The sequence below is a fragment of the Nipponia nippon genome, unplaced genomic scaffold (assembly GCF_047370975.1).
Source record: "Nipponia nippon isolate SJK-2023a ecotype South Korea unplaced genomic scaffold, ASM4737097v1 scaffold_3, whole genome shotgun sequence".
NCBI lineage: Eukaryota > Metazoa > Chordata > Aves > Pelecaniformes > Threskiornithidae > Nipponia > Nipponia nippon.
This window is the reverse complement of record NW_028262347.1, coordinates 60,489,297-60,506,863: the sequence shown is the minus strand read 5'-3', so window position 1 is coordinate 60,506,863 and position 17,567 is coordinate 60,489,297. Positions and strand designations below refer to the sequence as shown.

At 42.9% G+C, this 17,567-nt stretch overlaps 1 protein-coding gene across 3 annotated transcripts in view; it reads left to right on the top strand.

Moving 5' to 3' along the window:
* ABTB3 (ankyrin repeat and BTB domain containing 3) overlaps window positions 1-17,567 on the top strand; it is a 179,109-nt gene that overhangs the window by 130,834 nt on the left and 30,708 nt on the right. For all 3 annotated transcript variants that reach the window (XM_087765465.1, XM_087765464.1, XM_087765463.1), the window contains exons 5-6: window positions 12,389-12,554; window positions 15,954-16,043. In XM_087765465.1, coding sequence (XP_087621591.1) covers window positions 12,389-12,554; window positions 15,954-16,043 — 256 coding nt within the window. The remainder of the gene's footprint in view (window positions 1-12,388; window positions 12,555-15,953; window positions 16,044-17,567) is intronic.

Sequence of the window (17,567 nt, the reverse complement as noted above, 5' to 3'; positions counted from 1 at the left end):
ATTCTGAATCTGCCAAAGTAGAGATTACTCACTGCTATCGCTTCACAAATTTTGTACATAAAACCCAATTTTCCGCAGTTTGCATCTTCATACAGCAGTAGGTGCATTCTTTTCTGCAACACAGAAAGCAGAGGGATGATCTACATGATTAGCTGGGACAACCTGCATCGGAGCAGCTGCCTTCTGTTGACTCTGGCCTTGACATGCTCTTTTACCAGAGAGTATAATACTTTACTTCGAGATCTGCATAGGCTTTTTATAGTTGCAGCTATTCAATATTTAATTGAAGAAATATGTTGAATTTCGAAAGTGAAATCTTGAGCGTTTCAGATTTCAGATCTTGGCTGTAATTGCTTCCCTTTGGTGTGACCATCTTGGCCCTCATTTCCAGAAGTGCAGCGTTCTGCATCCCTACTGATATGTCAGGACTTACTGGTACTATGTCCTTTCTGAAGACCTAGCACTTGGTTTTAATTTAATTAATTTAATACCTGTTCCAGTATTTAGGTAGGACTGCAAATAAGGATTGCAAATTAGGCAATAATATTTCTGCTCTACATCCTCTGTCTTAAAAATGAAGGTAGATACAGTTAAAGATTGGTGGATTTAAAAAAATCACACTATACCATTCTTAAAGTTATATTTTGTCAGTGTGTATATGCCATCAACTGTTGGACAATTTTTCACGAGTTTCAAAATCATTTGAAGTTGGGGTGAGTTGTATTATGCCACATAAGAATTTATCAATTATGAGGAACAAATCAGCATTTAGTTTAAAGTTGCCATCAAGAATTCATTTCATAAAGAATATATGTGGTAGCTGTTGCCCTGCTTGTCTTGCAAGGGAGAGCGCACCTGAAGAGCGGAGCCTGGGATTAATCAGACGGGAGTGAAAAGAGAAATCATTCCTGAGACAAATTCTGGGTTTTAGAGAGACCAGACTTTGCAACGTGCCCACTTGACTGCAGGGGCCCGATTCACCCCCTGATGTCCCAAAATGAAGATCTCGCTCTACTGCACTGGTAGAGGTCTACAAATGAGTGTCTGTGTACTTTGGGTTTTATTTTAAGGTCTGTGCCTACTGCCAGTGTAGTGCAGCAGGTTCTTTGCGTAGCTGCGAATCGGGCCCCGGCTGCCTGTAATCCTGAGATCAAAGGAAGGACCGAGCTTTTCTGAAGAATAATGTGAAGCATCAGGATGTTAATTTGAAACCTTGCAGCTTGTAATTTTTTATTTGTATTCAGTGCAGACCCTCAGCACTTCTCATTTTTCACTAAGCTGAGCGCCAGCCTTTCATGCCTCCCCATTAGGGAGGGAGGGTTTCCAACTACCAACTCCTCAGCAAGCATCAATTCCATAAATGAAAACACTGGGAGGGAGGGAAAAACGCGACAACTTTGCAGGGGATGGCTTTTCAAATAAGCTGTGTGACGGATGACAGCTGGAGGATTTTAAATGCAGTAAGCTTGATATATTTTGTGACTTTTATAGAAATGGCTTAATAAGTAGAACCTTGAAACTGGTTCAATTTCTAGGCTTTTCTTAGCAGTCTTCTGTGGTCCCTAAAATATAGAGACCTGAACCCAAAAGTTCCCGTGCTCCCATGTGATATTGCATCATTCCACTGTGTTGATTCACGACCTGTCATTGCAAACGCATAAAGCAAAATCAGCTTCCATGCTGGAAATACACGCATATGGGGAGAGGGGGAGAGAGAGAGATTGGCAGGATCTCAAAGGCTATGAAGTTCAGGATCAGTTCGGATAAAAACCAAATGTTCAGTTTCTTATCTGAACTATAGCATGGAGGTCTCCCAGCAGATTCCTGTGACACTTCCCAGCACAATCACATACTCCAGCAGTGAGGTTCCCGATACGCGGCTTTGTAAATGATCTCTGCTTTCTTCCTGCCTTTCATTCCAGTACTTCCTCTCTTTCTCCCCTCTTCTGATCTTTTTTTAAAAATCCTTCGCCTTAATTTCTTGCAATGTTTTCATCTCCTGAAAGAGGAGCTGCTCTTGCTCTGGGTAGAGGAGTGAGGGAAGCTGGAATCAGGCAGGAGCTGACTGTCTCCTTCCTAATCTCTCTTCATTTTACAGCAGCAGACATGCCAGAAAGTTTCTTCCCTTTCCCCAGCCTTGGGAGATGAGCAGGGATATAAATGTTCCCCTTCCCTCAGGAGCGGAAGCTTTAAATAGAGTAGGTGTCTCCACCTTGTGCAAGGAGGTAGGTTTCACAGATGGATTGACTGCTGGATGCACGACAGCTAGCTGAGACAGAAGCCCAAATTGTGTCCAAAATACTCTTTGTCATAATGGGAGACCAGACAGGAGGAGCCTCACCTGTACCCAGGTCCTGTTGGGCCACCTGAGGCAGCTGGACGTAGTCAGTAGAGAACTGTGTGCAAAGTAGCTCTCTGCTGGCATAAATCTGGTGAAGGTGGGTGCTCTGCACCTTTTATTAATGAAGGCATCAGGGATGAAGGTAATTTGTTGCCAGAAAGGGGCATGGTGGTAAAAACTGTGTTGACCTGCCTTTTTGCTGCAAAAAGGTAGTGTCACTTCTCAGACTGCACTGCGTCTGGCTGGCTGCAAGCAGATGCCTGGTTTTGGCTGCTCCTCATCATCGCGTCTGCAAGGGGTCCCTTTCCACTTGCCCCACCCAAACGCAAGAAGCTCTTTGCGTGTCTTTTCTTCCTCAATTCTGTGGGACGTTTGTTTTAAAAAAAATAACAATCTGTTAGACGTGCTGGGGAGGATTGCTAATGGATGACTACATCTGGGGCCTGGAGGCTGATGGCAGAGAAACAGAGCAAGGGAGAAGCATCCTGTATTGCTCAGCACAAAGGCGGCCGTGCTTTTTGTCAGGGTCAGTGGCTTCATTTCTGGTTGCAATATATCATGGCAATCCTGGAGGACGTAAAGATGCTGGAACAAACTGAACTCAGAGACATGGTAACGTCATGCTGAGGACTGTCACATGGTCACTTCTGTACCTGACTGGATAAGGGGCTATTTTCTGGCCAGTCAGAGGTTAAAAGAAGGATATAGTCGGGGATGTGAGTGTGTGTGCATGCACACATGTTCATTCGGATATCCAGAATCAGTAAAAATTGAAGAAAAATCCACTTTGGGGCAGTCTTGGAGACCTGACTGCAATTCCCCTCCATAAAGGGCAATCTCATGTGTTATTTGAAATAATCTCTTCTCCCCTCAGCATTGCCTCAGACCTCTTCAGTTCCAAAAGTCATGCACTTTCTGGCCTCTCTGGGGAAAGCTGCTTTTCCCGGGTGTTTCCGGGCCTGGCAAGAAGCCCCCTTGCCCCCAAGAAGGCCTCTGCCATCTGCTGAAGGGAATCAGGTGGGCAGTATCTTCAGTCCTCGTAGTGACTACCAGGAGCTCCCTGTGGCATTCATTACCGTCCACCACAGGCCACAGCTGCTTCACTGGAGGCAGGTGTTGGCAGGAGGAGCCTGGGACAATTCTGTAAAGAGATCTGAAGTCCTTTTTGGCAGCTGTACCCAAAAGGCAGCATTTGGAAATGGCATTTTTGCTATCAGGCTCCTCATGGGTGGAGTTCCACAGGGATCTGTTTTCTTCTTGCCCCATCCCATATTGATGTACAGCCCATGGAGACCCCTCAGGCTCTGGTACCACCAGGGTGCATCGCAGTCCCTTGTTTGCAGTCCCTGGTCATTGGGGTTGTTCCCCAGAGGACAGAGCTAGGCAGTGGGGTTTGCATGCCGACCCCACTGGTGCGGTCAGAGCCCCCCATTATGTTCCAGTCAAATTTAGTTGGAGGTGGCAGCATTGCTGCTGGTGGAGGCAGAGCTGGTGAGAGCAGGAGCCAGTGTGACAGGGCTTTGTGCCTGTGTACAGATGGAGATCCATGACTTGATCCCCTTTAATTGCTTGCTCGTGCACTTCAGCAGCATTTCTGAGTTATCCTTGGGGTCCCCGAGGGTGCTGGGCTCACCGTTTGGGCAGCAAATATCCCGTTTGTTCTCTGGCTGGCTGTGGGTCTTGGGCCTATCTCTCCTCCTGACCATGGACATAACACATTTTTCTCCTCTCTTCCAGGAGTACAGAGGTAAAATTGGTATCTTTAAGTCCTGGCCTTGAGGAGGCACCTGTGAAAGGTGTGCATCAGTGCCAACAGAGGCCATCAGCCAAGAACTTAAGTGAATATTTTGCCTCTGTTTTTGGGAAGAAAATCCTTGGGGGAAAAGGAAAAATAAATAAAAGCAACAAGGTTATGAAAATGGGAAAACAGTAATCAAAAGGCAAACAAATTATGCAGCTTAATGCACTCAAATTGGGGTGACCAGATAACCTCTATCCCAGCGATGAGAAAGAGATGCCTCATGAAATCAGAGGGTCAGAGGGAAATATTTTTAACAAAGCCCAGAGTGGTGCTATAACTCTAAGGATTAATAATAGTAATGCCCAACGTTTGAAAAGGATGAAAAACGATCCGAGGAAAATTCCAGGCTGTTAGTGCAAGGCCTTTGAATGTTTTTTCAGGCAAAGACTGATTAAAGACATGTTGTTGAGGGAAAAATGGGATAAAATGTGACACAGATTTTCTAAAGATAGATCTTGCCAGACTAATCTAATAACTTTTTGATAAGATAACTGATTTTCTACCCCAAGGAAATTCAGTAGATTTCATCTATTTGGAGTTGAGTGAACGATTTGATGCAGTCCATGCAGGGAGCTATTAGTTAAGCCAGAGAAGATAGGGATTAGTAAAGGAACTGGAAAGTGAGCAGAGGCTGGCTTCAAGTGAGGTGGCAAGGGCTGGGCTGGCTGCAGTGGAGTTACAAGCAGAGATCTTCAGCTCTCCCTCTCAAAAACTGGTCTTTTTTAATTTTCAGAAAGGGCTTTGGCACAAATCTTGGCAGTGTGCTCATGAAGCTAAAATTTGCTGATGCCACAATGTTGAGAGGCATTGTCCTGACAGAGGATGTTTGGGAAATCATCCAGGAAAAAGTGGATGACCTTGAGGGCTGGGACAAAAGAAATGGGGTGAAATGCGGTTTTCCACAAATGGAAGGCAAACACATGGAGATTAATTAGAAAAATACGTACTGCAGTGCATATGTAGCATATACACTATATATACTGTATAATATATACTGTATTGGGAGCTGCATATTGGAAAGGTGGCAGTAAAAACTGTAGAGCAGTATTTTACCTCAGAATGATTGTGAAACACAGAAGTGGCTTTTTCCTTAGCCATAAAAAAAGCAAATGCATTTTGAGGATGCAACAAGAGAGGCATTTCCAGTAGAAGCGGGAAAATACTGGTGCCTCTGTATGTGGAAGCGGTAGGAAGTGATGTGGAATCGCAAATCATGTGTCCGGATCAAGAAAATACTCACATTGGAGCAGGTGCAGAGAACTGGGCTGGGGTGATTTGAGTTTTGACAAAATGTTCTCATGGAGGAAGACTAGAAGAAAGGGGCTCATTCAGCTGAGCAAAGCGGGTGCTGAGGGAATGTGTGACTCTTCTCTAGAAATATATCAGGAGTAAACACTGCGGGCATTTAAAGGGCCCTATTTAAAGGGCACCGCGGACACAAGAATATGTGGATATTAACAGGTCATGAGTAAGTTCAAACTGAAAGTGTAGATGGATCCGAGCCTTGCTGCAGCATAGGACTGGGTTTGTTAACCCTCCAGACCCATATGCTCCTGCAGCCGCTGCCCTGTCGCAGCCTCACCCAGGGCTCCGAGTTGCGTTTACAGCTCCGATCCGGAAAGGTCTCCGGGCAAGTGCAGTGTCTGAGTGCCTTTGAAAACCTGTCTGTAATGGAAAATCAGTCCTAATTTCCAATTAGCCTTGGCCTGAGAATACCTAAGTCTGCTTTTCTGTCTGGGACCATCCCTCTTAATGATGGCTCTCTAGGAAAACAGGATTATGAAACTCAAGAGTAAAGCTTATTTAACATGGGAGCATCCTTGGCTCATTCTAGAGAGTTTTCTTAGGACTGTCGCAAAGGAAAAATACAGCAACATAAAGGGAAGATGTGCTATTTTGTTCTTTCCGAGCAGTCTATACCATTTGCCGTGTCATCTTAATACTATACCACACATAAGCAGTTCTAACTTGAAAGTGAAAGAGGAAGAGTTGCATTTAATGCTTTATTTATGGAAATCCTGTGCTTGTACTAGAGCATGAAAATATAAATAGACTTTAATAAATAGAGATTTGAAGGCAGAAAAATATTTCCACTGCTCTTCGCTCTCCCTTAAAATGCACTGGGTAAGGGGCTGAGTGTCTGGAGAGGGAGTAGAATATTGCGAAGAAATCCTGCTGTTTAATTAGATACAGCCATTTTTAAGGAGGGACGTTTGGTGTTTGCCTAGCTCCTTGAATGTCCTTGTTCTTCCCACAAGTTTTCACTAATCCTTTAACATCAGCCATGGCTATTGCCGCAATTAGACACCAAAATGCCAAACGAGCAAGTGGTAGCAAACAAGCTACTTGACAAAATCCAGCAGTCCCTTGGGGCAGATGATGCCAGTGGATGAAGGAGATTTTATTACTTAAAAGGCAGAGTACAGGTTTCCTGAGGTGAATCTCAACCTCTCCTGCCAACTGGCTGCTTGAAGACAACCGTAATAAAAAAATTATTGAAGGGGAGGACCTTGCCCTTTAGGACAGAACACACTTGTATTTTTACAAGCTTTAGGACCCAGCCTTCTTGGTTTTTTTCCATTGCGAGCAAGTCCATCAGTGTTTCATATGCTCTGTTTCTATATGCATTCCTGAATACAATAATCAGGATACGGATAACATACTGGCTTCCACTCATTAGTGAAGACTTGTGCTATCTATTTATATGAAAGATGAATCTGTACCGAAATTTTCCTATGATATGTTGGCCTTGTTCAAAATCTGAAGTCAGATTCAATTTTGAACGTGGTTGCTGGCCTATATACATGGGACTGTAATATTAAGAGTGTTTTGAAATACAGATTTGGGTCTTGATTTGATAGTGACATCACTTTTTAAATGTATTTTCCAGATCTGTAACCAGTTTATTCTCAGGCCTTTGAGAATAAGAGATTGGCTAATAAGTATCTATTTTTATTTTCTTGTCTTAATTTGGCTCCTGATTAAAGTAAATTGAGATATTTTATGTCTGTATTAAAAAGCAGTGTTCTTTATCACTTTGATCAACATGTTTGTGCTTAAGTTTCCCTCTCTCCAAAACTAAAAATGCAAATAATTGTCTCAATATAGTATTTAGATTGCAGTCCTATTAATATCAGCATTATAGTCCCTTTTAAAGCACCACATTGGAAAAAAGAGTGCTCACAAATTTAAATCAAATCGTCTGCCGCTCCTGCTATTGCTGTTTGTGTCTGTAGTCTCACTGAAGAGCCCCAGGCAAGGAACAGGACCCTTTTGTGCTACGGGCTGTGCATACCCAGATCAAAACTGTGAACCCTGACCCCAAGAAATTCAGCATTGCAAATGCATGTATATTGCTGGCTAAAATATGACTCCTTCCAGACTTCCAAACAGCTGAACTATAATTTCCGACTCAAGACCTCATTCATATTTAGGACAGAGACAGACTGAATAAACTCCACAGAGCAAAAAAAGATGGATTTAATTAATAGATTATCATTCTTTTAATTGAAAGGGCTGGTGATGGAGTCCCAGGTGGACAAACAAGGTTTTGGTGCTTGGCTATCAGGATGATGATCTGTGCCTTTCAGTGGAGGGGAGCATTTGTCCTGCTGCTCATCGTAGTCTGCACTCCATTTATTTTAAATCAACTATTAGTGTGCTATGCCAGCACGTAGAACTTAAAACATGATTAGGATGTTCTTACTTTTTTTTTTGGTAACATTTACAGAGCATTGCTTTATTTTGTTGTTTTTTTTTTTAATTGTCTACTACTGACTATAGCAATAATCCCCTCCCAAAGAACAAATAATTGAAAAGCTATGTAATAAGAGAGCTGCTGTGTCTATCAGTTACAATGGAAACACTTTGCCTTTGAATCATCTGTTTTCCCAAATGTATTCAATCCATGAGTAATTTATTAAAGATCGGCACAAACCCTATCTTAGCCAGTCCGAGTGAAAATGAAAAAAAAAAAAAAAAAAGAAAAACCAAAACCAAAAAACAAAACAAACCTTACATTTAAACCGTTGCTGTAGAAGTGCTGCATTATGTTTTTGTAACGTCAGTGTGGGAAAAGATAAAAATAATTTGCTGTATTGCTAGGTCCCATTATAAATGAAGAAGATTATCTTTGACTCCTTTCAGAGGTTTGAGTATTTTGGACTATGATAGAGTGTCATGGTCACCGTGCAGCATTTGACAGTGACCATTTGCAAATAATTAATGTTACCATGGCATCCCCCATATAAAGCCACAGTAAAGTTAATTATCTGCAGTGGCAACACTGTAATGATCTTGAAGATAACCGCTGTAGAAGCAATGTCTGTGAGGAATTAAAAGAGGACTTGGAGAAAATTATATTGCATTGTGAGTTAAAAAATGTGGTCACAGCTTTGCTACAAATACAAAATCAAGAATATTTCACCTGTTTCTAATTTTCCTTTTACTTATAAAGGCAATTGTTTGCTTGATTCAAGGTAGGGAGGGCCCAGTTAGGGAGTTTACAGGCTGTGTGACTGAACCCCTGAATTAGAGGGCTGGATTTGCTGTTGAGCACGGGGACTGTGATCCGTGTGTTATTAATTCAAGCATATTACTTCTCATTTCTGGGAGTGGGAGCATGTGTACAGCAGTGGTAGGGCCAAGGAGCCTGCCCAGCCCCACGGGTTGCTGGAGGGCAATCCAGAACGGGCTCAATGTTTTGAGAGAGGCTATGAGCCTCAATGTTTTTGAGAGAGGCTATCAGCCTTGAAGGATGCTGGCCAGTCCTACCTTTGTCACTGTATCACCTCTCGGGGACCTCAAAGTCACCTGTCCCAGCTAGCATCCAGGGTGGTGATGTCCTGCCATCCTGAGAGTGCCCCCAGGGAGAGGAGGGGGAGAAGAGCATTAAGGACATGGTTTAGTGGTGGACTTGGCAGTGTTAGGCTAACGGTTGGAATTGATGATCTTAAAGGTCTTTTCCAAGCTAAACGATTTTATCATTCTATGAATCAACATCATGCAGTTAATGGTATGAAAGAGGACTTATGAGCAAATGCAGTGCTGTGGTGGCTTAGGGTTGATTTTTTGATAGATTTGGGTTTGGTTTTTTTATTTTTCAGCTTTCATTTTGAAATGCGACTGCTCAGTCTGTCTGCTGTACCATCTTCCCAGTTGGCTTTCTCCAGTGTTAAAAGTGATGCTGTGTTCTCCTATTCTGTACTTGTAGTTCCTGATCACTTTTGATCTGTCTCTTCACTGCTTTTTATCTGTGCATGTTAAATCTCCTTTTCCCGAACTCATTCATCTCTCTGGCTTTTCGAGACATTGCTATGCTTTCTCTTCTGATGCATCCCCTGTTCCTTTCCCTTGCATCATGCTCTTGTTTTATTAAACTCCCCAGTAAGATCATTATCCATTTTATTAGTCAACATAGGACAATGGTGGCACCAACAATGACCTATGTCAAATTTTGCCATATCGTATCCCTTGCCTGTAAATCAGGGCTATAACGCACTCACGATGGGTCCTTTTTGGGGTATAAAAAGACAGTGGGCCACTGGTAATGGCACTAAGTTATGGTTTCTTGCTTTGTGGTACTTGGTCTAGATCCCTTTTCGTCAGTGCTGCCCAGCGGCTGTGCAGCTCAGGCACTCCTCTGCATCGGTGTTGGTGTTGCAGTGTTTGTACAGCTGTAGCATCCCGGAGCCCTTGGACCAAGACCCTTATCCCCCAACTTGATTAAGGAGTACTAATTTGCTCATGCCCAATATCAGCAGTAATTAATGAGTCCCCTTCCTTGGCCATAAGCAGGTGAACTGACGTGCTTTTAGGGGACCAGAGCCAACTCATGGAGGAGTTACCTGGAGAAGTAATTTTTGAACCCACGCCAGGGTAGAGATCTGGGCAGCCCATACATGATAGGTGAGGTAGGTCCTTGTTCCTCCTTCCTCCCTGTGTGGCTGTGCAACCCAGGTCAAAATCTTGCTGTTTTTAAAGAGGAGATAGTCAACTAGTGTTTTGCATGCACCAAGCTGGGCTGACGTCAGTGAAGCTCTGCCTGTTTCTGCCAGTGCTGAATTTGACCCATTTTGTTCAGAGTGTATGTTATATACCTCAGTACAAATGATGAAGCAGTGACTTAACACAGGCAATGATTCATAGTAGCAGACACCTCTGCAGTCCTCAGAGGATGTCTAGATTTTTCCATAGCTGCACTTTGCTGAGGAACCAGCTCATTTTCAGACCAGAGTCATCTGGAAATGGCCAGCTGGAGCAGGGAGGTCCAGACTCTCTCTCCGTGCACCAAAACCCCCACCACCGAACTTCTGAGCATGCTTTATCTATGCCGTATGGTAAAGGAGGGCACAGATGATCTCTGACATCTCATGCTATGGGGGTAACAAGTACCAAATGCTGCTGTAGTTCTTGTGTCAGCAATGTGCCATACGGTGTGAACGTGTTAAAGCCGCAATTGCTCCTGTGGATCTTGGTGTCATTGAGCTCAGCCCTGCATATCTGTGCTGGTTTTGCTTTTTCCTTAAACTCGCTCAGAAACTACTGCAGAAAACCCAGCCTTGCTATGCGTTGCTTTCTTCATCTCTGTTGTAGGCATATTACTGGTACGGAATCTGTTATTGCTGTTACAGTGTATTTATTGTGACTGACTGTTGTGCATTAATCTTGCAGCACACTGTTGTCATGAAGCGCCATCCTTGTTCCCCTGGGTAATGATACTCCAGACATACCTTGTTTGCATTCTTAGGACATCAACTTTTTAGTAGTCAAAACCCAAACTGAGCAGGCAGAATGAACATCAACAAAATATCTGTTGTCTTCCAGACTGGTCATGGCCCAACACAGCAGAGAGCAAGCTTGAGCTCAGATGCCAGTTTCAGTACTAAGTCCTGCAGAAGCTTTGATCAAAATATTTTGTATTTTTCATCTCACTTTCCTTCCTCTGTTGAAAGAGGAAGGGTGGTAGCTATTACTACATACCACTGCTTCTATATAAACAGCATATTCATTGCCTATTGCTGTTAAATATTAAGCAGTGTTATATATTTTATAAAGCTCTGATAAAGCATCTTGAAGAAGAAATTTAAATGATAATGATGTACCGTTCATATTTTTCTTTTGGTTTGCTGCATTTTTTAGCGTATAAAATAGAAACCAAATATTTGATGTATGTTTGACTTTTTCACTTTTGATCTTTATTTTGTTTTTCATTCATAAGTAGCCCCTCATTTTCTGACCTAGCATTTTTGGATAATGAAAGTGATGTTTTTCCAAACAGTCCTTTATCCGAGTTCACACCAAAAGTGCTGTGGATTTGGACTCCACCCTCTGCCCCAGACACTCCGCAGCATGAAACAAAAGCAAATCTGTCTTTTAATAAGATGAAACTGAGTTGGATAAACATCAGATTGCAATTGCCTGGCTCTCTCTGGAGCTGCAGATTCACATGCTGGCTAAATAACTCCTAGCCCTTCTTCCATTTGAAATGGATAACTTGAGCAGTTTACAGTTTGGGGATCTTTTGAATAAGACCTTAAAAGAATGACATCCCATCTGTTATGCACAGCCAGCAAGGATTTGTGGCATTTTGCCACGTTTACCTGGCAAGATTGCTTTTTCCTCCCTGATCGCATGGTGCCCTGCTTGTCTGCAGGTGGCCCTGCCTGAGCAAGAGGGTTGGACCAGAGGACCTCCAGAGGTCCCTTCCAACGTCAGCCAGTCTGTGATTCTGTGACTTGCACTTTCTGCTCCAAAAAGGCTTCCCCGTTACTGGGGCTGTGCTGGTAGGATCCTTGAAGGTGCTTGGAGTGACATTATTTTCCATTTGTTGTATTGTCAATGATTATACATCCATTTGATGTAAGTTCAAAGCTTACTGAAGCCACTGAAACTTTTCAGAGAGCAGGGGGACTGGATCACCTTGCCGTGCAGAGAGACAACTTGGGGTGAGAATGTGTTGTGCATTGCTTAAACAGGGAAGCAAAATCAAGTGAAAGCTGTGGTTTTTTGCCAAATTTTTTATAAAATGTATGGCTTGTCCCTTGAAAGATAGACCAAGGGCAATCTCCATTAGCTTGCATTAGCATTTCCCATTCAGCACTTCCCTTGAAACATACAGGTCAAAGGAGAATGAGTATGTGCATGACCTACATCCTTCAAAGATAGGGCAAAGTGTTATTTTCCTAGGGACAGTGAGGTCTGTCCTCTGACTGTCCTCTGAGGGAGTTTATTTCTCACATCCACAGAATCGACGACTGTTTTTGTGCGTCTCGGAAACTGGATGCAGTTGCCACTGAAGCGAAGTTCAAGCAGGACCTGGGTTTCCGGATGCTCAACTGTGGCCGAACGGATCTGGTTAAACAAGCCATATCCTTGCTGGGGCCGGATGGGATTAACAGCATGAGTGAACAGGTAACGAGATAGAAACGTAAAGAAGCAACTGTGAAATGTGACAGTTTTGCCTGCTTATCACAGAAAATGAGCCCAAGCTTTCAACTAAACATGCTTTCCCTGCATTACTTTGCATTGAGTTAAAGCACCGCCAGGTGAACATCTATGTTAAGTTTGGCCTTTTCGAGTTGTATTGATTTGTTAGTAGTGAGGTAACTCAGCATGAGGGCGATTGTATCCCCTTAAGTCATCTTAACAGTGAACTGAATTGGCTGAAGCCAGGAGGAGATCCCAAGAGAGCTTAGCGTTGATCTGAATACTTAAAACTGCTTCAGTGCCATGAACAGTGGTGTGGGGCAGGGCCTTGTGAGGTGAATGTCCTTCCACTTAACACTGCCGTGGGGTCTGCAATGCATGTCATGTGCACCATCAAACCCTGTCAGGCAATAGTTAATCGCTGTCAGTCTTTAACTGAGTTGAGCCCGGTTTGAACTGACCTTCTAGACATGAAAGTCCCTCTGCAATGTCACCACTCCATTAGTCAACGTGGCCAATGTGCACCAACTGAGGAGCCTAAATTTCCCTGGAGTTACATCTCCATGAGGCTGGTGGTTGTGTCCGGGGATAAACCTGCCTCTGTGGCTGCCTACTGGCAGCAGTCTATTGGACTGTGATGCTCACCGAGGTGGTTCCCCCTTCCCAGAGGGAAACGATGGCCACAGATTTTACCATTTCCTTTTGAAATGGAGTTTCCCTGAATTTTCTGGTGCCCCCGATGAAAGTGCCACTGAATGTTCCCAGAGCTGTGACATCCCCTTTGGCAAGAAGCAGGTGGCTGCCACCCCTGAAGTGGTTGCTTGGGACAGGAGCTGGGTTGTCAGTGGGTTCAGGTCCTCTGAGATGAAAGCTGCTGTGGGAATGTGAGTTATGTTGCTGTTCAGGAGCTTAAGTCTGAGTCCATATTGTGGATTTGTTTGAGAAGAGCTTTAGAAAAGAACAGTACTCCTCCCCAAAAGACTGTATCAGAGAGCTCATTCCAAGGTTCATACATGATACTTTTAAAAATTATTATTATTTTAAGTTAGTCTGAACCTGGAAACTTTTCACAGCATATTTCCTCTGTCCTCTAGGCTAAAACCTGGGAACTTTCTGGCTTGATTCATCAAAGTACCTAATCATATGCTTAACTCTGAACATATGCTTACATCCTATTTGAGTGAAAGTGAAGCCTGTGCTTAAATGCTTCACTGGATGAAACATCCCTCATCTTGTAGGATCCCACATCTTGTAGGACAGAGCCCTAAGTGATACAAGGCTGAAAGAAAAAAAGCCATTTTTTTATTTTGCCAAAAGCCAAATGCCCTTAGTGTTGATTGTACATGTTGTTACCATGTTCCTGTGTGTGTGTTGAACACTAAGGATGGGCTCATTAAAAATCCATTCCTCCCACGTACAAAGAGAGGGGGCTGAGCAATGCTGCAGCGCAAGGCTGGGGGACCGGCAGAGGCAAAAGCAGCAGGGGCAGCAGTGCAAGGGGAGGGGAGGTTAGAAACTCTTTAACTCCTTAAAGCCCCAATACTGCAGCATGGCGTTCTGGGCCCCTTTTACTCAGTGGTAAGTCCTTCTTCAGCTTCACCAGGGCCGAAATGTCCCGTGTGGTCCCCAGGCAGACCCTTTGCTCTGGGCATTGCAGTGGGGTTCTTCGCCACAGCTGCCCACGTGCTGCATCTTGCAGGGGGGAGCCCCAGCATGGGGCTTTCAAATTCTTTTATTCAGATCTGATTAGACTCCTTGTGCTAAACACTTGGTTTAATAATCGAATGACGCCACTTACAGAAATTGAAATAATAGTTGAAGGAACATGTATTTAATTTTAAGCTGCTATCTCATCCCCGTTTTTCAAGGCCCAAAAATAATTTTTTGTAATTCTCATGGTGCTGTTTGTTCCTGTAGTGTTTATTGACTGCCAAAGGAAATGTTTTGCTACTGACTGTAGCTGAAGTAGTTTCAAAATCTCTTTGCAAGTAACTTCAAGTCACCCAAGAACTCTCCTTGCCTGGGGTGAACTTGTTTTTTCTTGCTAATGGCATGAGGCCCCAAATGCCTGTTCCCTTACTCTGTATCTCCATACGTACACTGCAGATTTGATCCTGTGAAATGCTCAGTGTGTTTCAAGGGGGCTCTAAGTACCTTGCAGGGACAAACCTTAACTTGTATTTTTTCTACAAGGGCAGCCCTTACGTACCTAAGCACCCACTACCTTTAGCCCTGCATTGAAATAGGAAAAATGGGGTAGTTCAGCAAAAATAGTGATGCTGGGCTCTTGCTAGGAAGAGCAGCGTCACAGCTCTGTGTCTGGCGGTGCTGGGCACCTCCAGTTTCTCTGAAAATAATTTCACTTCATGGCAGCACTCAGGTTAAACAGCAAACAGGCTATCGTCTGACAGCAAATTTACCAGGGGACCTCAAGGTAGGCTATAAACATGCATTAGAGGTAGCTGCATGCTGCGGTAGATTTACTGCAAAACAACTGGTAGCTGTTGATCAACACCCCCTACTGTATTTAATAAGCAGCTTTTTCTGTTATAATTTACAGTAGATTTAATGATTTTTTTCATGGTTTCATCTGAACTCATTACCACAGCCACAGTAATACTTATCTTAAGGGAAATGGTGATCAGCCGCAGCAGGTATTACAGATTAATACAAGTTGCATTGTGGTGGTTCTGTAGTGAAGGGTCACTTAATCTACTTTTCCTCCAAACAGGGCCATGTTTTCCTAGAGCCAGCAACATGGAACAATGCTGTCTGGCATTTCATTTAAAATGAAGTCCTTGTTTGCTAGGGAGTGCTATACAAAGCCTTTACGTTTCCAGCCTCTTATGGTATCTGTGTTGAAAAAGCTGTGCCCAAATCTAACTTGTCTGAAGAGGAGGTTGGGATGTTTTTAAAGGGTCTTGGTAATTAAAAAGTTAGTTAGATTTTATGAAACTATGATCATAGAAAACTGGATAAAATTATTGTCTTTTCAAAATACCAGTGGAAATACAGTTTCTTTGATAAAAACATCTCTCTGCTGGGGCCCCAAAGGCAAAGATGCTTTGTTTAATATATGAAGATGGAGGTAAGGTTGACAAGCCTAGTTTCACGCACCATGCTGAGGATGCCAAGGGTAACATGAAAAAAAAAAAAAAACAAACAAGCCACAGTCAACCCAAGTGACAACAAAAATGGAGATTTTACAAAAATGGTTGGCTTTTGCTAGTTTGAGGGGCATGTCTGTAACAGAGGTAATGGCTTTCTCTAAATACATACTGTTAGTCTTGATGATATATACTTAAATAATTGTTTAAAAAATCAAAGAGAGTTCTGTGTTAAATTTGTCAATTCCTTTGTTTTTTAACTCCAAAAAATGACTAGGGCATGACTCCACTGATGTATGCTTGTGTCAGGGGTGATGAGGCTATGGTGCAGATGCTGCTAGATGCTGGAGCAGATCTGAATGCTGAGGTGAGGACTTTTTGTTGGTTGTATCTTTGTTCTGTTATTTGTTTACATCTTAAACTATCCCTTGAAGCTGTAGCGGAGGGAAAATCCCAAGAATTAGAAAGAAAATAAATTTGTCTTAACCTGGACGGCACCATTTGAAATGAATAGTGAAATCAAACTGCATTAGGTTAATATTGGGATTCACTGCACAGAAGAGGTCAAGTCATTGGACTTACCCCACAGGTAATATTGATTTAGTTGTGTTTGCACACTGCAAATGAATACAGGCGTTAGCACCAGCATGGAGCACAGCTCTAATGATATTGGAAGGACTCCCTGAATCTCAGCTAAGTTAAAATGAAGAGGGTAAAAGTAATACCCGTCTGATAACCTGCCAAAGCTTGAGCATTTCTGTGCATTGGGATGTTCCAGCTAAGCATCCCCAGCACACGAGTGCAATGTAGGTTCCACTCTTTTGTTTTACAAAGTGCCTTGGGCTAAAAACTGTTGGATAAGGAGCTTGAAGCTTCCAGAATATAAATGTCTCTTTGATGAATGCACATCACAAATTTACACAATCTGTCCACCAAGCAGATTGTGGTCCGACTCTGTGCAATGCAGGTATGTACATTTTAAAGAGCCGCTTGAAAATCCGCGGAAGAACTATTTGTTAATGATTCCAGTTTCAATTTGTTGAGGTCATGAGTAAATTAAGCTGTCTGCTTCACTTATCTGTGTTCCATCTGTTCTGTTTGGATTTGAGCGAGCTGATAAATTGTAGTCACTGCTTTCAGCCAGACGTTTTGCACTTTAAAAAAAATCTAATTTAAAAGTAGAAATGTATGTCACCTGTAAGAGCCTGATAGTCGTTACTATCTGATTGCTGGTCGGTGGCTTATGTGAAATCAGCTGATGATTTCAGTTCTACTCTCACCTCTTCCCAAATTCAAGCACACCACCCTTGAGCTGGCAATAATTGAATACCTGAACCCTTGTTAGCACTCTCGATAGGCACACCAAAGACTGGATGGGCGTGGAGACTGATCTCCTTTTACCCTGCCTGTGGCTCAGAGGTGAGATCGCATTATTTGTTTCCTAGGACAAGTTTTCATTAGGAGCAGTCCTCCCAGTTGCCCCAGTAATCTTTCAGACTTGAACCAAATGCAAATTTAAACAGTTTTGTCTTCGTGAAACTGCTGACATCTGAGAGAACAGCTCCAGTGAGGAATGTGAACCTCCCTGATTCATTTCTGTCGAGTGTTTGCTCTAAAATCAAATGAAAACACTTTGGGACAAGAACTGTGAATAATTATGGTGTGCAATTATAAGATGATTTGTGCACACCACAACCAACTGTGCAAATTGGGCAATTATGGCAAAAAAAAGGCAAATCAACCATGAACAAAAATAAATACTCTGTCAGGTGCCTGCATCATTTTCCCCCTTTCACTTTGCAAATCAGTTATATATATATATATATATGTTTCCAAAAGTAGCCTCAAATGCTGGGTGCCTCCCCTTTTGATTGCCAATCTTTAGTGAAAA